We start from the raw sequence: 22,972 nt of genomic DNA on the forward strand, positions 1-22,972 counted from the left end.
TTAACAAAGAGGATATTTGAAAAATAAACAAACATACTATAAAGATTTCTACGACAAAAATAAATTACATGGAAAGTTGGCGCAAATAACTTAAATTATAAGGAATCCTAAGGCAATTTACTTTGTGTTTTAGGTAAGCAGTAGGCAAACGGTCTCTTAACCAACTTCTTCTCTTCCTCTCTTTGTTTTCCTCCTCAAGGACTGGGACTGAGACTTGTATATGCATGCAACTTGAGCATGCCTTAAATTAACATCTGGGGGGCTGATGCAATTTTGTGAAGTGAAACTATGCTTGCCATATACACACACACAAAGACAGTGGCTGAAACACACACACGCACACATGTCTATATAGGCGGCTTGTTATCAAGTCACCATCGGCTTGCAAGAATGATTCGATCTGCAAGAGCCAACCGAAGGAACAAGCTACTATTGGTAAGTGGTAATGGATGGATGTGCTTTAAATATACAACGAATGGTCATCTCTGCTGGTGGGTGTGGAATTAATGATGTAGGTCTAGGTCTTGGTCTTCCACGAGCTTATTTTCCAGGGCCGGCTTGACTCATTTATAGCACCACCTAGTAGTGGAGTTCAAGCTCATCAACTGTTGTTATGGCCTCTTCCCTCCCTATAAAAGGATCGATGCTAGCTATTAGCCTTCATGCGTCGTCTTCATCAAGCCTCTATAGTTTCCATTGATAAAATATATCAATATATCATACATGCATACGTTGCATTCCATGGCTGCCACCATCACCCTGTTCCTTGTAGCTTTAATGGCTGCTCTCGATGCAACAGGTCTCTCTCTCTCTCTCTCTCTCTTTGAGGAACCCTAATTCTTGACTGTCTTCTTTATATATATATATATATATATATATATGTTCATCATGCAGCTGCTCAGACAGGAGTTTGCTATGGGATGCTTGGAAGCCGTTTGCCAGCGCCAAGAGAAGTGGTGGCTCTTTACCAACAGAAAGGCATCAGAAGAATGCGGCTCTATGGTCCGAACCCGGATGCTCTCCAGGCCCTCAGAGGCACCAACATCGAGCTCATGCTCGGCGTTCCAAACGAAGTCCTAGAAAGACTTGCTTCCGACCAAGCTCAGGCCAACGCATGGGTCCAGAATAATGTCAAAAACTACGGTGACGTCAAATTCCGCTACGTCGTCGTGGGGAACGAGATCCGGCCACTGAAACCCGACACGGCGGCGTACGCACGGTTCCTCCTACCCGCCATTCGCAACGTGCAGAATGCAATTGCGGCAGCCGGCCTCACCAACCAAATTAAGGTTTCTACCTCCATGGAAACTGGAATTCTTGGGGAGTCCTATCCCCCATCGAAGGGCTCTTTCAAGCCCGAAATCCGATCATTTCTCGACCCCATTATCCAGTTTTTGGTGAACCACAATGCACCACTGTTAGTTAATGTGTATCCGTATTTTAGTTACTCTGGAAACAGCAGAGATATTCGCCTCGACTACGCTCTGTTCACAGCCCCTTCGGTGGTGGTGCGAGACGGCCAAGCCGGGTACCAGAACCTTTTCGATGCCATCTTGGACGCTCTCTATTCTGCGTTGGAGAAGGCCGGCGGCAGCTCTTTGCAAATTGTTGTCTCAGAAAGCGGGTGGCCTTCTGCCGGTGGAACTGCAACATCTATTGAAAACGCAAGAATTTACAACAACAAATTGATTGAGCATGTGAAACGCGGTACCCCCAAGAGGCCAGGAAGGCCCATAGAAACATACATATTCGCCATGTTTAACGAGGATCAGAAGAATCCAGAATATGAGAAATACTGGGGGCTCTTTCTTCCAAACAAGCAGCCCAAGTACGATATCACCTTTGCTTGATTATATAGCTAGCTAGCTAGGCACTATGGCTCTGGCTATATATATATATAGCCATATATATTGCCATCTTAAATAAATAAAGTAATTAAAAGTGTGCTTGTACTTCTATGGCAAGGGTGAATTAATCAATTAAGCAAACTGGAGCCACACCAAGGCCAGCTACATATCTAAATAATAATCAAATATACTTTCATGTTCACTTGTTTCTTCATTTTGTTCATTTTGGGTATCCATTGCTATATCAATCCGCCAAGGCCCAAGGGCCTTAATTATTCATTCGGAGGAGAGAAGACCATGATGAGCTCTTCATCTCCACTACAATCCTGTTAGAGAAACTATGGCAACTTCATAATTATGAGATTAGATTGGGGAAGGCATTTTCCGACATTAATTGAGGACTTCATTAAAGAGATTAAGGTTCCATGCAAAGTGTTATAGATATCGCCAAATCAACTAAGATTTATCGCACTACTCTGTCCATAATCTCCGTCATTGATCTACTTTTCTAACCACCCACGACATTCAGAATGGGCCCAACCATAAAGCCATATGTGCTATGGCATAAGGTCCTCATAATTGAAAGTCCCAAATTTTAAAAATTTGTAATATATATTTTATTTTTTAATAATAAACATTTTATTAAAAAATTAAATACAAAATATTATAAATTTTTTTAACTTCCTTTCACCATTTTTTAATTTTTAACCGTTGCTCACCTAAAGTTACTCATTATTAGTGAATTTTATCTTTTTAATATTATCAGTTTAATATTTTATTTTGTTTTTTTTTATAAGAGAATTATGAATGTATAATTTTTTGTTCGTACCGACATTTTTAGAGTTTCAAGAAAAATTATTTTTATTTTTCTTTGTTTATTGTAGTAAGTTGTTTGGTTTTTTTTTTATCTCTAAGACATTATATTTTAGTTGAAAATTTATTGTCGTTAGTTATTATATTTTGTAGTTGATTGAATTTTAACTTTTTTTTTTAATAAAATGATAAAATGTTTGTATAAAAAATTATATTATTTATTTTTTAAAAAAAAAATTAATACTCGAAGGTCTCAACAGATCTTTTTGTCTAGAGCCCACAACTTCATTGGGTTGGCTCTGACAACATCACGATTTTCTGGGAAAGACCCCAACTCTCCCACCATCGCAATCAGCCAACCAGCCACCGGCCCAAATCGCCGTCCACCTCTGTCTCCGATTGACACCAATGAGGCACGCTAGATTCCGCAACGATCAATCTCAGATCAACCAACCCCTTCATCTCTTGTAACGATTTGCTAGCGAGTCTAAGTTATCTGAACCTTATTATTGTGTGATATATTTGGCATTGTTTGAATTATATGTTAGACATATTTAATGTGTTATTGAGAGACCTAAAATAAAGGGAATCTCTTAACCTTATTATTGTGTGATATATTTAGCATTCTTTGAATTATATGTTAGACATATTTAATGTGTTATTGAGAGACCTAAAATAAAGGGAATCTCTTAATCTTATTATTGTGTGATATATTTGGCTTTGTTTGAATTATATGTTAGACATATTTAATGTGTTATTGAGAGACCTAAAATAAAGGAATCTCTTAACCTTATTATTGTGTGATATATTTGGCATTGTTTGAATTATATGTTAGACATATTTAATGTGTTATGGAGAAACCTAAAATAAAGGGAATCTATATGTATGGAATAGTCAAAGGGGAATGAATTGATTAGATAGTTGACAAGTGAAGTCACATATTTAATATGTTATTGAGAAGTCTAAAATAAAGGGATTTTATGTGTATGGAATAGTACTCAAAGGGAAGTGAATTGATTAGATAGTTAACAAGTCAAGGCAAGGGAAATATATGTAACACCCCGCTTTCCCAAGGCATAAGATTTTGGAAATATATTTTTTTTTCAACAGAAACTCCACACATAAATCGTTCCCCAACAATCACATTACACCTTCTTATAGTATATCAACTCGAAATCATTAATAAATTAAAATAGGTAAATCATCTCAAATGCGGAAGTTAGATCGAAATCTCAAATGATATGCAACCGAAACCATCTTATTCATAACTTTAAAGTCAAACTATCATTTTATATGACGTCATCAAAATACACAACATAATTGAAAACGACATACTATAAACTATCCACTAATCGTCCACTCCTCGACAATTCTTTTACCTTTCGCACCACTGCCTCTACTTGAAACGTTTAAATATTTCAGGGACATAGTCCAAATTAGATAATGAATCATCTAAGTAAGAGTTCAAAACACGTTGTTATGAATGTATGTAAGACATGAAACAAACCAACACAACTCGACAAGCCCTAGCCTAGAAAAATCCCTCACAACGCTTAACCCAACCACGGGGAAATAGCAATCTCTCTAAAGGCAACATCATCACACCGATGCATTAACACAACACAATCCTAGTTTAAGAGGGGCAAAGTCAACGCATTTCCCCGACACCTTGGGAACAATCATTACCACTCCTGACCCAGGAGGGTCACATCAACGTAGGAACCCGGCTCACCATAATCACGTCAGGGATTACGTTCCTACTCAAAAGCTTTCAGAAACCATTATCCATTCCCAACTCGTATCTCACACGAACAACCAGTCGTCCTAGTGTAACTTCCCTGACCATACGGCCCAGCACGGAACCCTAGGCTGCTATCCTGACATCCACACCAGCACAAGATACCCCTATATGTTATTCCGACAACTCCCTTGGAGAATTACTGCTACATTATCCAGACAACATTCCAGGCTGACATCTCATATGAACAACACAAAATGCATGACAATGCCACGTATCACAACTCAATGCATCATATAAACAACATTTTATAAAATACAATGCACATGTATAAAATGTTTTGGGACGAACCTCCCACGTGAAACCAACCATTACTAGTTGCCGTTCACATGCAACAAAACTTTTTTGCATGAAATCATAACACATATAGGTAGAACAAATACCAAGTTTTTAGGGTATGAACACTCAACTCGAACTATTTAGAATGCATCGATTCTCGTGCACGATCTTGATTTGAGTGTCAAACCTCAAACACATGTACTTATACTCAACCTTAAGGCACAACATTCCCTAAACATCATATTTATTTAAAGGAGCATCAAAATCCATTTTTTCTTAATTTTTCATAATTTCCTCTATTTTTCTCCTAGTTTTCACCTCGATAATTTCAAAATAATTATCTCCTCAAACATTTTCCTAAATTTTTCAACATGATAATTCCTAAAATAATTTTAGAAAAATATTAAAACAAATTCCAAAAAATACCCTTGGCCCACGTGCCCTCACCCACCAAGCGCGTGTCTACGCGTGAAAGGTGGCGCATGCAGCTCACACGCCGATCTTCTTCCTCACTTCCAGCCATCGGCGACTACTTCAATACCCGATCTAATCATACCCCCTTGAAGCTCTCCCTCAGTCAATCCAGATGGCACCTTTGGTTGCCAGACAAGTCATCGAAAAAGGCCTCGAAAGGCCAGTTGCAGGTTGACCCCCGGTGTCTACCTCGTGCTTTCTGAACAGCTTCGAAACTTGATGAAAGCCCTCCCCAAAACTCCAAAATCCTTCCCCTTGATGCAAGGATCAAAAGCCCCTTAACCAATCCTTCAAAAACACTCCAAAACTCAGCCAATTTGTGCGCCAAAAATTGAAACCCTCGGCCCCCATTTTATAGCAAAATTCGGCCATATCCCGGTCAATCAGAGGCCAAGGCTTGGCCCCCAAGCCTCCCCACGCCGTATACGACCTTCCCCAGCCCTCCCTTAGTCGTCTCATTGACGAAAAATGGCTCCACGTGCGATGGCAATATGGCGACCGATTTTTGCAGTGTTCACACTACACTTTGGTTAATTACACTTTGGCCCTCTTGATTCTTCCAAATGCCATTTCGGCCATTTCCTTCAGTTCATCCTCAAAATTTTTAAAAAACTATTCTTTTGACCTCTCTCGAGCAAAATTAGTAAATTATATTTAAGCACAGTTGATTGATTTGACCCTAAATCCCTTTGTTTCAACCTAAAATCGCTTGAGGGTTATTCCATATATAAAATCTAGGTCCTCAAAACACTCTGTTGACTTTTTGGAAGTTTCCTACGTCGATTCGATTTTTCACCCCGATCCACAGCTGTACTGAAAATCGTTCCCGATCCAATTTCTTTTTACACCTAAAATCATGCCTCGAGTCACTCGCCGATTCTATATCATTTCTCTTAGACATCTAGGGTTCAAGGCACTTCCTGTAGTCAATTCGGTCACTCGAATCTGTGATAGTGTATCCTATAGCCCCATTCTTTAAAAAATTTCACTTATACCCTTCATAAAATCTCATTTATAACCTCAAGAATTTCCCGGATATTACAATATAAGTGTTGAAAAATCAATGAGAAATGAAATAAGTAGAAAAGGAACCGAGATGTATTATCCCGCTTGACTGTCCCCTTGGCTATCCATCCAATAAAAATCAGTCACATCACCCAAATAACACACATCATTAAACAGTGATTATTTCAAAAAAAAAATTATAAAATTAAAAAATAATATATATATGATCAACATATAAGATTTTATAATTTTTTTTGTTTGATTTTATAATTTTTTAAAAATAATTATTGTTTAATGATGTGTTATCTGGGTGATGTGGCTGATTTTTATTGGATGGACAGCCAGGCAAGACAACAGATCTCGGCTCGTAGAAAAACTAATTTGTATTTAAAGAATTATTAAAGAAAGAATAAAATGAGGGTTAAAAAGTCAAATAAGTTATGTGAGAAAAATCTAATGAGTTGAGTTGAATTGGTCAAAATGCAAAAGCTAAGAACGAGTCAAAGTTATTTGAAGTTGAAAAGTCCAAGTTAAATAAAATGTGTTATGATAAGTTAAATAAAGTGCATGATGGTTGAAAAGTCAGAGAAAATAGGTGTGGAAAAGTAAAATTGTGAGACTTAATTGAGATAAGTGGGTTGTTGGTACTGAGTGTGTATATTTATTTGTATTTGTGGGATTTAATAAAAAGAAAAACAAATGAAAAACAGAGAATGGGGCAAGTGGGCTTGCATGCAAGTGACTCCACCCCCATACTTCACTTTTTCCTCTTCTTCTTCTTCTCCATTTCTTCTTCTTCTATTTCCTTCTTGGTTGGAGCTTAAGTGTTGGGATTTCTAGACTTTTACAGCAAATTCTTCCGTGGTTCCATTAAACAAGGCAAGTTCTTATTCTTCTTTTATATAACAAGATCTTTTCCTTTTTTGATTCTTATGAAAACTATTATATTTCTCCTTTCCTCCAAAATTTGAATAGCCTGATTCTTCTCTCAACACGGTATCATTTGGTTGTTCGTTTTCAGACTTTGGATTCTCAAAATTCTTATCTCGTTGATAAGAAGGGTTTTAACCCGTTTGTTTGTATCTCATATAAATTTTCTTGAAATCTTGGAAAATCGTTTTAAATATCCAAATGGAGTTTTGGTTCGCTCCTTGTTTCTAAGAAATGATGAGTTTGTTATTAGAGTTAAGCTGCATGCAAGAGTTTGGATTTCTTACATGTATTTTTGTTTCATTCTTGGCATTTTCATTGCTATCTATCGACTGATTTGACTATATCTATCGACTTATTGGGAAATTGTATTCTGTTGATCGACAGATTCCTCTCATCTGTTGACTGATCGTTGTTATTGTATTCTGTCGGTCGACAGATCCTTCTTGCCTGTTAATCAATTGTTGAAATTAAATCTGTTTGTTAACAAATTACTTGATAAGTCTCTGTCGATCGACAAATTGAGGTTTATCTGTCGACCGATGGCCTGTGTTGGATTATGGCTATCGACAAATCCCCTCTATTTGTCAACCGATTGATACCTTTAGTTGCTTATTTCTTCTTTTGACGCTCCTAATCCACCTCCAAACCTCTATGTGAGCTCCCAATAAGCTTCTTCATCAGCATATTCTATTAATTGCTATTCTTAGATGGTAAGGACCTATTATGTGGTTATGTTTGCAAAATTGTTGGGTTTTATATTATGATTGATTAATGAATGAGGATGGTTATGTTGTGCATGGCAAGGCGAATAATTCCAATACATGATGTCGGGTGTTTAGTTCGATCGTAATCAATACATGTGAGTTGTGATGTATGGCATATGCATGACATTTTTTTATATGAAAAAGTAGCGCACATATTAGTTTGCGCGACAACTATGACCTCAAATGAGGGAAAGATATTTTAGCAAGTCGGTAGGCACTTACCTACTGTGGGAGCTTCAACTCATAACGCATGCCTAGTATAAGACTAGAGCGTGGGTAGATAATGGTTCACAATACAATGGTATGATACTATTAGTATTGCATTAACATATGGTATGGATAATGGTGAGGTATGATGAAATGTTATGTAAGTGGTGAGAATGTATGAATTGTTGTGAGAAATCTTTATTCCACTTTGTCCTAATTATTCATGTCTCAATTCTTTTCACTCATTACTTCTTATATATTTATATAATTGCTGAGTCTTGTGACTCACACTTTGCTTCTTTTGTCATCATTCCAAATAAAGGTAAGGACAATGATGGGGTCAGATCGAGAGAGGCTTGAGTATAGGCGTGTACAAGGCTCTCCCAACCAAAAGGTCTTGGGGTGTTTTGAGGGCAAAGATAGAATAGCTTATGATGTATTTTTAAATTTTTACCCTTTTATTTTGTAATATATTGGCAGTTCAATCTTAAGGAGTTGTTAAAAGAATAATGTATTTCTAATAAATGTATATGTACTCTTGTGATTATGTTATTTACAAAATTCATACTAGATGGTTTAATTGAGTTTTCATCTGTACCTATACTTTTAACGACTTCCTTTCAGATGTCATATGCTAGCTAGTGGAATATTCAGGGAGTAGGCTATTGCACCTCTCTAATAGACTCTAGTTCTTTGCTCTGTCGATGTCACTCTAACTCTTTGTCCGTCAACGAACCACAAGATTTCTCTGAAATGCTCAACTCTTTCCTGGATCTTTTGATATTCTTAGTTATTCACTTGATTCTTGGTTCCCTTGGCATTCAAGTCCTCAAACACTCAGCTCTTGGTTCTCTTGGCATGGTATGCTAATATCATCACAATGTTAGTGATATATGTTCTAATACTCGATTTAGATGACATCTAGTATATAATAAGGATAGATGTATTATATTTTTGCAAATCAATAAAATGATCATTTCTTCATTCGTTGCTCTCCAAATGTTTATGAATTTACTCCCTAAATTTTCTAATAGTTATATTCTTAAGTTGTTAAAGAATGTGACAATAAACTATATCATAGGATTTCTTAAAAGTATTCCTATTATTTAGATTTATTAGATTGAGATTGTAATAAAATTTAATTCGTATGAAATACTAATGATAAAAAATAGTGAGTTGCATGCCATACTGCATGAGATGCGACTAATAAACATGTGAATGAATGTTGGTTGAATATCTATTGAATGTGACATGTGTGATAAATTATATGGCTAGGAAAAATTAATTAAAATAAAAAAAAATTGATTAATTTATAATAATAAAATTATTTAATTATTGAATTAATTGAAATATTGTGACCGTATCTTTCTCCAGCTTGTAATATATTTTTTTACTAAAAAATGATATCAAATAGGGTTCTTGATTTAAAATAAAATTATAAAAAATTAAATGTTCCAAATTATAAACTTTGAAGAGACTTGATAGATTTTAACCAAATATTTATATCAAATACCCTTTTAACGCAAACCTCTAACATGAGAATAACAGTAATTGATAAGGCCATAAGAAAAAATTTCTCAATTCAAATGTGCCCTCCTCTCCCACGTTGTGAAAGGAAACCCATTTCCTATAGTAACATTACACTAAAGCCAAAATCCTAAAAACCACCTCCAATCCTCTGGGATTCTCCATTATGATTCATCTGAGACTCCCCAAGACAAGCAAAGAGCTTGTTCACTCAACCAAGAAAAAGAAAATGGACACAGAGAGAATTTGTTTAAAAGCACAGGAGAGAAGGAAAATAATATGTACTTGTAACATTCACAGTGAACTATTTCTAAGTGACTAGCACATAGTAGAGAGTACTTTTACAATGATAAAGTAGCTCTATCAATAGAACAGATCTGCTCTTCTGGCTGAAACAATGGCAGAAGACTCCCCCATAAATCAGCCTAACTTGGGAACGAATTGTTGGACAGTAACTAGAGAAACACTGACCCAAGAAGAGATGGATCTTCCCAACACACCAAACCATACCATTTTGAGATGGAGCAGATGGCCAACCTAGTATGGTTCCAATTTTATGGGGTGTCCCTAAAGGGTCGCAGCAAAGCAACCCTCAAAAAATGAATTGTCTACAACAACAGAAGCTACCAGCACTGATCGAGAATTGCCAGGACTTGTTGCAGGAAGAACCAGATCCAGGAGCTCTGAAAACGAGCAATCATGAGTATGATTCCTAACTAGGGTTCCCCTTGAAATAGCTTTCTTCTTAAAGAAGTCACCATCTGATCCAGAACCCTGCCATTTTCAGCCAGATAGCATTCGGCCTCCTGCTTGCTTGTTAGAACTTGATCTTCTATGAAGAAATGTCTTCCTTCTTTCAGAATGATTCCATGTTCGCAAGCCAAATCCAAGACCTCAGACTCATAGCAAATGCCTCTCCCAAACTGAATACCTAGTTCAGCCTTTCCCATCGGAGGAGCCAATTTATTTTTGACTACTTGCACAGAAATCCCAACACCAGTAACCTATGGAACAGAAACAAGGCTTCTAATCAGTATAATGGTGAAACAAGTGCAGCAGGGATGACTCTGGGAAGAATAACGAAACAAAGAAAAGGAAGCCTAGCGAACCATTTTGTGAAAGTAAAATCGCATTTGTCATGCCAAATCTCGAACTCTGGTGAACGCATGATACTTGCCCTATCTGTCTAAACAATTTGAAATTTTTCCACCAAGGACTTGATTCGACTTCATTCTCATTGACTAATTGTCCATTTCTAATCAATTTTCCAAAGCCATAAAAAGAACTGTAGTAAAGTAAAATTCCTATAATGTTATGTTCTTCCTTTGATAAGGAAGGAGTCAAGAACGAATAGCCAGTAGATGCCTACAGTATGGCTCCGAATATTGAGTAGTTAACTACTAATTTATGCAAAATACAAACCTAACTGAGATGAGGATACTATGATAGATGTGTGGCCATACAAAGAAGACAAAATCAGAAACAAGACTATAAGTAATAAGGTTGAAGGGTGTGCATTGAAAATACGATGCACAAAACGTCCTTAAGATGGTTTGCTCAGGTTAGAAGAAGACCAGTAAACACACCTATGAGATGAGTGGATGAAAAGAAAAAAATAAAAGTCGCCCAGCAGGGAGCACAAGAAAAAGGAGAATGATATACTCTTTTCGTGAAATAATTGTATAGAACTGCAACTGTCTTTGATAAAAAAGAAACTAACAGCACCAAGCATGAGAGAAATACATATAAATATATAACTATTGAGAGAGAGAAGAACACCCTGAAATGCAATATATGAAGGGGTCTTACCTTATCCTCAGTCTTGAGAAACCCTGTTTTTCGAATTCTCATCCTAATAGCTGAATAGAATCGCAAACCATTTCCACCACAAGTTACCAGATCTGCATGCCCTGAGCCCTTCATCGACCCCAAATTTGATCTCACCTAGGTGTGAGCAACATATCCAACATTAAGTGCCAGCAGTGCTACAATCTGATTCACAATAAGTAAAAATGAACCATCACTTTTAGTAATCAATTTCAATAACCTGATTAATAAATATGATTAGAGTCTGAGAGTTGCATAACGAGTAATGGATTTTCCGAAGGGCCTGAGTCATTATTTGTGATTGTAAGTCCTTGCCAGTGCTGAGCATGGGAACATCAAGTTCACGCTGGGGAACAAGAGCAGCTACCTGCAAAATTAACACATTAAACAGGATGTTAGATGGAGAAGTTCAATATAAAGTAAACATCCACATTTTGAATGAAATCACCAAATCATTTCAAGATTGATAGCTTCAAGAATGAGGAGTATTTTAGAATTTAAAATTTTCATGGCATGAAAATTATTTTATAAAAAATATCTTTTTGTGAGAATTCGCTTTTTGAAAGAAACCATTTAACAACTATCTATATTATATACACTACTAAAGTAGATATTAGCAGCTAGCTGTGACAAATTGCAGTCATCCATACTTTTTTTCTGCTTAAATGCTTCTCCTTTATTGAACTTCATTCACACCTTTTCGAGATTCTAATGAGATATATTATTATCTGTGTCAATATGATGACAAATCCATTAATGCATTTCTCCATGCACTGTCCATGTGCACAAATATATAGGGTCAAACATGCACATTCCCATTATCAACACATCTAATTGGTACTTTTTTCATATATATAGTTTCAGGCCTACCAAGCATTAAAATAACTTTACAGCTTACAGGAAGATAGTTTAGATTTGTATTGTCTCATTTCATCATCAATTACACTAAATAGCAAATTTAGTATATATTTGCCCCCAAACCCCCTATGGTTCAAGCCATTTCCATGAAGATCCCATGTGGTCTAAAAATGCCTCTAGAAGTCCTTGCGATTTACTTCATTATAAATGAAGTTAATTAAATTCTAATTAAGTTAATTAGACCCTAATTAAGTTAAATTTAACCAAAAATAAATAAATTTAAAAAAAAGCCTCATCACCAGCGATGGGTTCCAGCTACTAGTTAAGGTGTGTACATTTCTTCTTTGATTTTTTTTATTTTTGGTTAAAGTTCAGCATTTTTTGGTAGTTTACTTTTTAAAAATAATGTTGTAAAAAGTATTTTTATACAAATTTTGAATAAATGTGCACCTTGCACCCCACGTCTCAAGTTCCAAGCACCTTTGTGCCTTAGTGCAACTTGAGCCTTTGACAATTATGGCATACAGATACCAAGACAAGTACAAGACTCGCAACCCATACTTGACTAGCATGTACTATTGAATATTATATACATATATATCTTTAACATGGTGGTGATGCATTGTGATACAAAATACCTAAGCCAAGGTTAGTTGTTGACTATTGCTTAGGGTCACGCTTACTCTTGTTGGGCAACTTGCTATTAGGATCTAACAATGAACAACAACTTTAACCTAAAAGCCTAGAACTTTAAATTTTGATTGAGAATTTGAGATAAATAAATGATTTTTAAATTTAAATTGAGCAGGTACATATCCGATCGGTATCAGTTATTCAATGGGGATGAGAAAGGTGGACTAAGTATATATATTACTCGATATGTACAGGGTAGGTGGGAACATGCACCTGCTCCAGATTCAGCCCATTGTCATTCCTACCTAAAATTATATTTTGAGGTGATTTTTCAAATTTTGCTTCAGTTTTCCTATACTATTCCAATTCTTCTCCTATTTATATTTATTTGTTTGTTTTATTCTATTCTATTCATTTATTTTGCATATGTAGTATTCCTTTTAGTCCAACCGACAAAAGTGCATAATGCTTTAGTTTTATTATATTTTCCAGACTAATAATAATATATTGTGAATGATAATATTACTAGGAGTTCATGTTTTGGATCCGACTAGGTTTTACGTTAGTTGTCCGCTACCTAACACAACCCTCCTCCTTTATCCGGGCTTCGAACCGATAGTGGATAACATCCCCAGGTGGAGTAGTGCCAATTGAGGAGAAGATGAAAGAGACCAGACTAAGATGGTTTGGTCATGTGAGAAAGAGACCAATAGACGCTCCTGTGAGGAGAGTTGATGAAATGGAACAACTAGTCAAAAAAAGGGGTAGAGACAGACACAGGAAGACTTTGAGAGAGACATTAGAGTTTGATATGAAGTGTATGCACCTAAATGAAGATATGACAAAAGACAAAAATACATGGAAGTCTAGAATTTATTTAGCTGACCCCACATAGTGGGATAAAGGCTGGATATGTTGTTATTGATAATATTGCTAGGAAGCATTTCTGTTTATTTCACTCCCAAAACTTATTATATGCAAAGTTGAATTGCCAGATTACATTCAACATCATTGATACACTACAAAACTTGACAAATATAGGATATACCCGTGCATTGCAAAGGAGTATAGTTAGTTTACAAACCATGCAACTTCTACCAAGTGTAATACAAAGTCATGTTATCATGTCAAAATCCAACCGGTGTTGATATTTTCAGATTGTCAAGAATTGAGGTCACATCCCTGTTGGGCAGAAAATAAGAACTTCTTTTTGAAGAAGGAATTGGTGTCTAATAAGCTGCCATATAGTAGTTTTTGTTGTTATGCTGTTGTTGTATTGAATTAATGTAACCATTATTAGTTGCGATTCTGTTGTATTTGTTATAAGCATTGTCAGTCTATCAGGCGGTTAGTTCCCTTGCGTTTTAGCGAGGTTCTTTTTCTCTCTTGTGTTTTCTTCTTTATCCATCATGAAGCTCTTACTTCATGGTATCAGAGCCCTAGACGTCGATGGCCTCCAATCTTGAGTTTAGTTCTTCCTCTCTACATCATTCTTCCTCCACTCTGTCATCAACCTCACAGTCCAACTTCTCAGCAATGGCAAAGGTGTTCAATTTCATATCGATCAAGTTAGATTCTAGAAATTACATGTTCTAGAAAGCTCAGATATTGGCCACAATTAGGGATTTTGATCAGCTGCTTTTCATCAACAAATCTCCGCCACCTTTGAAGTACGTCTCCGATTCAGCCACCTTCGATCACGAGTCTCAAGTAGACAATCCCGAGTACCTAAATTGGATCAGGTCAAATCAGTTGTTGCTAGGTTGGTTATTTTCTACGATAGAGAAAGAAGTTCTTTCATAGGTGATTCATTGTGAATCATCTGCAGAGGTATGGAATGTTCTTGAAAACCTTTATTCTCAACAAAATGTTGCTAAATCATTTCAATTGAAGCAACAATTAAGATCTATAAAGAAGAATGATCTGTTTGTCAATGATTATGTTTTGAAAATCAAGACCATATGACATGCCCTAACTGCTATTAGAGAACCTTTAAATGACAAAGATCTGTTCATGGCTATTCTTAATGGGTTAGACAATGATTATGAGATTGTCGTTAGTCTTATTACCTATCAGATGGATGAAAAAAATATAGAGAAGGTTCAATATCTTTTATTGATGCATGAACAGGGACTTGTTGCTAAGAATATGTCTAGTTTATCTATGCTTGGTTTTGATTTTGGTGTATTGCCATCTATGCATGTTAATATTGCCTCTCAGTGGTTTAGGAATGGGAATGGTTGTAATAGAGGAGGTTTTCTTAATAAAGGAGATTTTGTTCCACGTGGAGGTGGTTATAGAGGAGGGAGAGGCCGTGGCAGGTCATCTAGTAGGAGAATCTATTGTCAGTTGTGTGGTAAGCCTTGTCATTTTGTGGACAGATGCTATCATAGGTTTGATAGAAACTTCCAACGTACTTCAAGTCCAAACTTTGGCAGAGGTGGTAGTATGTTGCAGTCTGACCCACAAGTCTTTATAGCTACTCTCAATGAGTCTAATAAAGCTTTCTTAACAAAAATAGGGTCTACACCAGGGGCTCACTATGGCTATTTTCCCCAACCTTCAAAGACAATCTCAATCCTCTTCCTTTTCATCCTATCATGGTGAACCTTCTTGGTTTGTAGATTCCAAAGCTACAAATCACATTACTTCCATCCTTAACAACCTTTCTCTTCATTCTCCATATAGTGGCAATGACAAAGTTGGCGTGGGTAATGGTAAGAAACTTTCTATTTCTAATGTTGGGCTTAGTCAATTGTATACTCAAACTACTCCCACTTCCATCATTTATTTACCTAATGTTCTTCATGTTCCTAATATGAAGAAAAATTTTATTAGTGTTTCTCAACTTACTCGGGATCATAATATGGTTGCTGAGTTTGATTAAGGATAAGGATTTAAGGCTAGTGCTACTTTAAAGAATTCTTAAAGATGGACTCTACTAGCTGGCTCTAGCATTTGCTCATGTTGTATCCAAGGCTGTGTCTTCTGTCAAGCCCAGAAATCTTGTTGCTAATGTTTCTTCTTCTTTGAATAAATGTAAAGGACAGAGTTTGTCCTCTTCTAATGTGTCTTCTAGCATAAATGTAGCCCATGTTAACAGTGTATGTCAGCAATGGCATGCCAGATTAGGGCATCCTTCCTTTCATGTACTCCAATTCGTTTTGAATAAAATCAATGTTCCTTGTTCCAGTTCTGGTATTTCCTTTTGTGATTCTTGCAAATTAGGAAAATTACATCAACTTCCCTTTGCTGCTTGTAAAATCACAACAAAAAAACCTTTAGAGTTGGTTTATTCGGATTTGTGGGGTCCTTCTCCTGTTATTTCTACTGAGGGGTGTCAATATTATATCCATTTTGTTGATACTTACACTAGGTATACATGGCTATAGCCCTTGAAACTAAAGTTTGATGCCTTGACCATTTTTAAAACTTTCCACAAATTTGTTGAATTATAGTATCAATCCAAACTGAAGGCTCTCCAAATTGATAATGGTGGAGAATTTAAAGCCATTTTTCCTTATTTTCATACCTATGGCATTCAACCATAGTTTACTTGCCCTTATACACACCAACAAAATGGAGTAGCTGAAAGAAAATATCGACACATAGCTGAGATGAGTCTTATATTTTTAGCCCATGCTCACATGCCCTTAAAATTTTGGGTAGAAGCATTTCAAACTGATGTCTACACCATAAACCTATTACCGGCCTCACCTCTCAACTTTTAATCTCCTTTTGAACTTCTTTACCACAAACAGCCCAATTATATGCAACTTCAGCCCTTTAGATGTGCTTGTTTTCCTTATCTTAGACCCTATAACAAGCACAAATTCAATTTTCACTCCACTAAGTGTGTGTTTCTTGGTTATAACCATGTTCAAGCTGGATATAAGTGTTTGCATCCCTCGGGACAAGTCTATGTTTCTACATGCAGTTTAATCCAGAGGAGTACCCCTTTCCTCTTTTGTTTCCAACTCCTCCTTCTTCTTGTCAATCTTAGTCAGCATCTAACAGTTATTCCACTACGTTTCTTCAGTCTCTTCCTTCCTTCTCTTCTAGTCCTTAATTTCCTCAAGTAGCACAGCCCTCTATCCCCACCTTATCTCCTTCTATTTTTGTTGCTTCATCTTTTACTCATTCCTTACCCACTAACTCTGATCAGCAGCTAATTCCACCCGAGTTACCTAAACATAAAGTTGCTCCAGCACCTTCTGTTCATCCTATGGTTCACCAAATCCAAATCCAAGTACCTTGTTATCACCTCTCCTCATGCCTTAGTGAGTTCTCTAGAACCCAATTATGTTCATGAAGCTCTCTTAGATTCTAATTGGGTTAGAGCTATAGAAGAGGAATTTTCTACACTACAATGAAATCATATACATAGGAACTTGTCCCCTTTTCTTCAGATATGAATCTTATTAACTATACGTGAGTGTTTAGAGTTACATACAATTCTGATGGGTCTATTCTTAAGCATAAAGATCGGTTAGTAGCTAAGGGTTTTCTCCAAGCTCCTAGGATTGATTATGCTGAAACATTTAGTTATGTTGTCAAGGCTCCTACTATCCGGGTTTTGTTTTCCTTGGCTGTTACTTTCAGTTGGGATATTCAGCAAGTTGATGTCAACAATACCTTTCTTAATGGTGATCTAAATGAAGAGGTGTTCATGTCACAGCCTGAAGGCTTTGTGAGTTCCCAATTTCCTTCGCATGTTTGTCAGTTGAAAAAGTCTCTTTATGGTCTAAAACAAGCTCCTAGAGCTTGGTCACAAAACTAAGGTTTGCCTTGCAAGATTGGGGCTTCATAAGAGTTGTTTCTATTAGAGATTAGGAGCACAATAGAATCAATTCTTGCCAATTCTCACACCCTCACCCGAGAAAACACCCACAACAGAAAGTTTAAACTGGAATTGAAAAGAACAGCAAAAAATTAAGTAAAGAAACAATCAAACCAAACAGCAAGCGCAAGCATTTATCCTAGTTCGAACTAATCAAAGATCAGTCCTACATCCAGCAGCAAATCCACTAGAAACCTTGAAACAGATTACAAGAAACCCTCAACTCTCTATCACACAAGTACACTGCCCTCAAAACAGAGTTTACAAAGACTCTCCTACTCTTAAAGCATTTTCTCTCCTCTCGGCAATCTCACTTGTATTTAGAGACAGAAATGAGTTATTGAATGATATATGTGTAACTGCCTAGCCCTCACCTCCTATTTATAGAACATAGGGGCATTAATTACAAGGCTTGTTATTTTATCTACACAATGACTAAAATAACCCTTATAATATAACATCTAAGTTAACTACTCTTAGAAATTTCTAGTCGCATTCACTCCATAAATGAGTTCTACTATTTTCTTCATCTTCTAGACATAATTCTTCATGCAAAAACCCAACAATTTCTGATGTTTCACTATTTATTAAAAGAACCTCCAAGTTTGTGTTGTTTGTTTTGGTGTATGTGGATGACATTTGTGTTACGGGGTCTGATTCTGTAGCTCTTCAAGCCTCTATTCAGGATTTGGACACTCATTTTGCCTTTAAGACTCTAGGATTTGTCAATTACTTCCTAAGGTTTAAAGTGTCACAGCCCTAGGATTTGGCTAGGGTTGTGATAGGAATTTAGAGGGATTTAGGAAAGAGAAAGCAGAAAGGGAGGGAGATATAGAACTGAAACAAAGAGAAATGCGGAGGAAAGAAAAGAAGAACCGAGAGAGAGAATTAAGAGAGAATAGAATTTGAAATTCATTCTTCATTTCCAACATACCAACAAACTCCTAACAGCAGCCTTATATAGGCATCATTGCCTTCTAACAGTCTAACCACTTGCTAACAATATATCCTAACAGTTATTATAACCCTATTACAAGATTACCCCCTTTATTATATTCCTATTACAGCATCGACCCTCTTATACTCCTAGGTACATGATAATTCCCCCCGCCTTAAAAATGTTTCTTGTCCCCAAGAAACTTATTATTATTGAGCTGCTCTTTCTTCATCGCACTCCTACCTTCATTATATTCCTATTACAGCATTGACCCTCCTATACTCCTAGGTACATGACAATTCCCCTCGCCTTAAAAATGTTTCTTGTCCCCAAAAAACTTATTATCATTGAGCTGCTCTTTCTTCATCCCATTCCTATCTCCATTTTCTGTTCAATCTCTTTTTCCCTCTTTCTCCTTCTAGGCTTCTTCTTCTTTGTTCTTAGGATTCCAAGAATAGTCACTGGCATAACTTGGACCAGCACTTCAATAGGGGCAACCAGATTGACCTCAATGGCTTTAGATTCAAATCTGAGTGCTTGAATAGCAGACCGAAACTTAAAGTCCTCAACATTGTTGTCTATGTTTCTTATGAATAGAGTTCGAGATGTTTGTTCCCCATGAGAATGTTCTCCATAAATCAAACTAATAGATCCTCCGGAATGAAAATAAGGGAAGCTATCTTTTCCCAAGTCCAATTCTCCAATACTGCCAAAAAATTCCAAATCTTTAGTATCATCTCCAGCCTTGGATTGGGGCACATAGTCAACCCCATCAGGCACCCCCGACAGTAAGTCATCGCCATTAGGGGAAGGTTTTACAATAGTTTGTACCTAAATTCCCTCAAGGGATTCAAAAGGTTCCTTTTCCTCATAGTGAGATGTTGCAGCACCAATAGGATGGCTACCTGGAACAAAAAGTTTAAAGAACTTCACTATCTGGGATTCCACTGACCTCGATTTCTCTAGGGCCGATGAAGCAACTGAATTTCTGTCTTCTATTCCTATTCTTCCATCCATTTTCACACCAAGCTTCTGACAAGATAAGGAAGGAGGTTCAACGAAGTCATGATAACCAGGTTGTGATGCCTCAATGCTGTAATTCCTATCATTGTATTGAGGTTCCCCAACAATTAAACCATCTGCCCCTGTCAATAATTCTGCCACATCTTCGTCTCGTTCATTGGAATTTTTCTGAAGCTCACTCTCAAAATTTTTCTCCTCCACATCAGCAACATCTTCTTCTTTTAGCTTACTGGGATTCACTCTTGTAGAATAGTTGTCGGAATCCATCATCTTCTTGTTAGAATTTTCAGAATGATCATCTGCAACATTCCTTCTAAGTTTGTCGAAGAATTCTACTGGAAACTTATAGTTATACTCCTTACTCAGCATCCTTGCAAACTCTTGAAGCTCTTCTCTTATTACATAGCCAAATTCCTCACACATTTTGCTAACCCAAGGGTCTAATGTCCGTTTCCGTGCCTCATGATTCAGCCCAAACTCTTCACATTTTTTGTTGTATCTCACTGAAAATGCAGCGTCCTTCTGCTGCAAAGGAGACTCCAATTGTTTCATACGCAAGCTATCCGTCATGGCAGAATTCTCAAGTGCAGGACAAGTCAAAGGCCAAGGCATAGGAGCTTGATACATCCTTAATCCAACTCTTCCGTGAACTAATCGGATTCTTAGTTAGAATCGCCTCAAACGCAATTCACTACCCATGGAATTCTCGTCTCTAATTTGCTCGTATGCATTGTCGGACTTCTAATCAGAATCTCCTAAATTACCACTCGATCAGTTCCGATAATGACTGAGGTTGTCTTCCTAAACTGCTACTGCAACAGCTTGGAAAGTAGCAGCGAATCAAACCGCTGCCCCGCCTTCACAATCTAACCTTCTATCTTTCCTCAGCAAAGAGATCGACGGCTAAGAATGTTCAACGGAACTCGCCGGAAGCCACTCCTCCTACTTCTCCTTCAGATCCGAGCCGACCTCTCCTCCTTGTGAGTCGAATCAATTCCGCAATTCACCACAGCAAAATCAAGATTCAGCCAGGCTCTATAAGTTTCGCCTGCCTCACTCCTCCTTCAGTGATCACCTCGGCTGCAGCTTCTTCGAAATTCTCCTACGAACAACTTCAAGGTTGGGATGGCCTTGTTCGTCTGGAAATTCCGATCAACTGGACTTCCCTATGAGTCGTCTTTATCAAGCTTGTCTCCCAAAACTGGGGTCGCCTTCACTGCCTCCACAATGTGGATCGTAATCACACCACTGGAATTGCCGATCGTGAGGTGATTGGGAATGACGAATGAGTAGCGGAGGACGGTCGCTGGAGATTTGGTCAAAACTGTCTCTAAATTCCGCCTTCGAGATTCACTAGCCTCGCCTTCTAGATCGACTATAACAACTCGAAAAACAGCAGCAAATCACCCCGCGGTTCCACCTTCAATGTCGCTCCGTTTCCAATCCCATACCTGTTGTGCCACTCTGATTTGTGTTGTTCTACTTTTGTATACTTAGTTTTGATGATGAAAAACATATTTTATTAAATCCCTAAGTCATGAATCAAGGTAGTGGTTTTCAATATAAATCAATTTCAATATCAAGTATTACTTTGTGAAAATGAAAACCAAATGAATTTCAAATATCGAGATTTCAAAGTCATATTTTTCTAAGTCTGGAAGGTTGGCACCTTACAAGGAGACATATATGAAAATGTTTTCTTTTTAGAAAACTAACTCCCGGTAATGCAATAGCTAACATTCATTAATGATAAAATAATTTTTAACGAATTTTTCAAGAAATAGAAAGTATATATCTTGAAGGTGGTAAAATCGCAAAATCCTAAGTTCCTACTAAAACCCAAATTCTACTTTCTTATTCTTATGAATTTTGATTTTTTAGATATTTTTATTGAATCCAAATGGAGGGTACTTTCTTATTTACATTTATATATTAAAGTAAATGGACATTTACTTAAACTAAAGAAATGTAAATATCTTGTGATGTTTTGTATCAATCAAGTGTGCTTCTTCATGTTATCAGTTGAGTTTTCAATTTTTCATAATGGATAGTCGACTATGTGGTTCTGTGCTGTCGACTATGCCCTAGGATAGTCGACTATGCCCTAGGATAGTCGACTATGCTTGATTGTTCTGTCGACTATATTTCATTCTGTCGACTATTGTGTAAGGATAGTCGACTATGTTTGTTCATGAATTTCAAAATTTTCCTTGTATTTTTTATCTGTCAACTATGTAAAAGGATCTGTCGACTATGAGAAGTTTTGGTTGAGAAATAGTCGACTATGCTTTCTTGTCTGTTGACTATGCCTAGTTTTATTTGAAGAAATAGTCGACTAACCCATTTCATCTGTCAACTGTTTGTTTATCAAAAATCAATAACGGCTAGTTTTTTCAATCTCCAACAGCTAGTTTCTCATTCTCCAACGGCTTAATAACGGCTAGTTTTGGGCAAGACTCTTGGGATGCTTATATATACATATCAAGGAGATCAAGAGAAGGCTCATGGACGGGAATAAAATAATTTGAGCTCACTGTTACTCTCGTTTGTATTTACAGTGATTGTGCTTCAACTTTTTTTCTCTCTTCAAGACTTTGATTTTAACTTGTATTAATTCATTCAAGCCTTGTTTTCATTGTGAGAGAACTTGTAACTAAGAGTGTCAACTCTTAGCATCTCGTTTACATTTGTATCACTCTTATTTTCCTAGCTTTGTGCTAGAGGACTTCCTCGTTGAAGCAAGGGGCTGTAATTCCTAGCTAGGTGCTAGAGGGTTTGCTTGTATAAGCAAGAGGTTGTAATTCCTAATCTTGGACTAGATGACCTACTTGGTTTAAGTAGGGGGTTTTAATGAATGGTTTGAAAAATCCTTAGTGAGGAGCTAAGGTAATGAATTAGGCTTGGGTTAAGCCGAACCACTATATATCCTTGTGTTTTCTTATGCTTGTGTTTTTTGATATATTTATCTTTGCAAGCATTTCATTATTCCTCACTCAGTTCACATATTTATCTTTGTTCATTTGTCATTTTTATGCTTTACGCTTTAAAACTTTAAAACCTCAATCTGTATCAAAAAGTTTGTTTTCAAGTTCTATCAATTAAGTTTTTAAAATAACCAATTCACCCCCCCTCTTGGTGTGTGCCATAGCACCTCCTGTTCTAACAATTTGGACTTCAAATTCAACTCGGTATCACCATCGGCCTCTC

The 22,972-nt window shown here is 36.8% G+C and overlaps 2 protein-coding genes across 3 annotated transcripts in view; one reads left to right on the forward strand and one right to left on the reverse strand.

The window, feature by feature from the left end:
• Positions 1 to 628: 628 nt before the first annotated feature.
• LOC127788915 (glucan endo-1,3-beta-glucosidase, basic isoform-like) lies at positions 629 to 1,956 on the forward strand. 2 transcript variants are annotated; one of them, XM_052317597.1, is made up of 2 exons: positions 629 to 799; positions 907 to 1,956. In XM_052317597.1, exons 1-2 carry the CDS (start codon positions 724 to 726, stop codon positions 1,848 to 1,850), a joined length of 1,020 nt encoding a protein of 339 aa, XP_052173557.1. In that variant the 5' UTR covers positions 629 to 723; the 3' UTR covers positions 1,851 to 1,956. The 2 variants fall into 2 exon arrangements, with proteins under 2 accessions (XP_052173557.1, XP_052173556.1); XM_052317596.1 differs by having other exon boundaries at positions 631 to 799; positions 895 to 1,956.
• Positions 1,957 to 9,913: 7,957 nt separating this feature from the next.
• LOC127788717 (DNA repair protein recA homolog 2, mitochondrial) overlaps positions 9,914 to 22,972 on the reverse strand; it is a 39,889-nt gene continuing 26,830 nt past the window's right edge. The window contains exons 5-7 of the mRNA XM_052317311.1: positions 11,695 to 11,841; positions 11,457 to 11,591; positions 9,914 to 10,651 (exon numbers count right to left, since the gene is read on the reverse strand). Coding sequence (XP_052173271.1) covers positions 10,364 to 10,651; positions 11,457 to 11,591; positions 11,695 to 11,841 — 570 coding nt within the window. The 3' untranslated portion in view covers positions 9,914 to 10,363. The remainder of the gene's footprint in view (positions 10,652 to 11,456; positions 11,592 to 11,694; positions 11,842 to 22,972) is intronic.

The sequence above is a fragment of the Diospyros lotus genome, chromosome 13 (assembly GCF_014633365.1).
Source record: "Diospyros lotus cultivar Yz01 chromosome 13, ASM1463336v1, whole genome shotgun sequence".
Lineage (NCBI taxonomy): Eukaryota > Viridiplantae > Streptophyta > Magnoliopsida > Ericales > Ebenaceae > Diospyros > Diospyros lotus.

What these genes read in the sequence shown, in the direction of transcription:
- LOC127788915 (XM_052317596.1), top strand. Translation starts at nt 724, where the DNA reads ATGCATACGTTGCATTCCATGGCTGCCACCATCACCCTGTTCCTTGTA. An exon ending in GGCTGCTCTCGATGCAACAG is followed by an intron (nt 800 to 894) that starts GTCTCTCTCTCT and finishes TTCATCATGCAG; the next exon opens with CTGCTCAGACAGGAGTTTGC.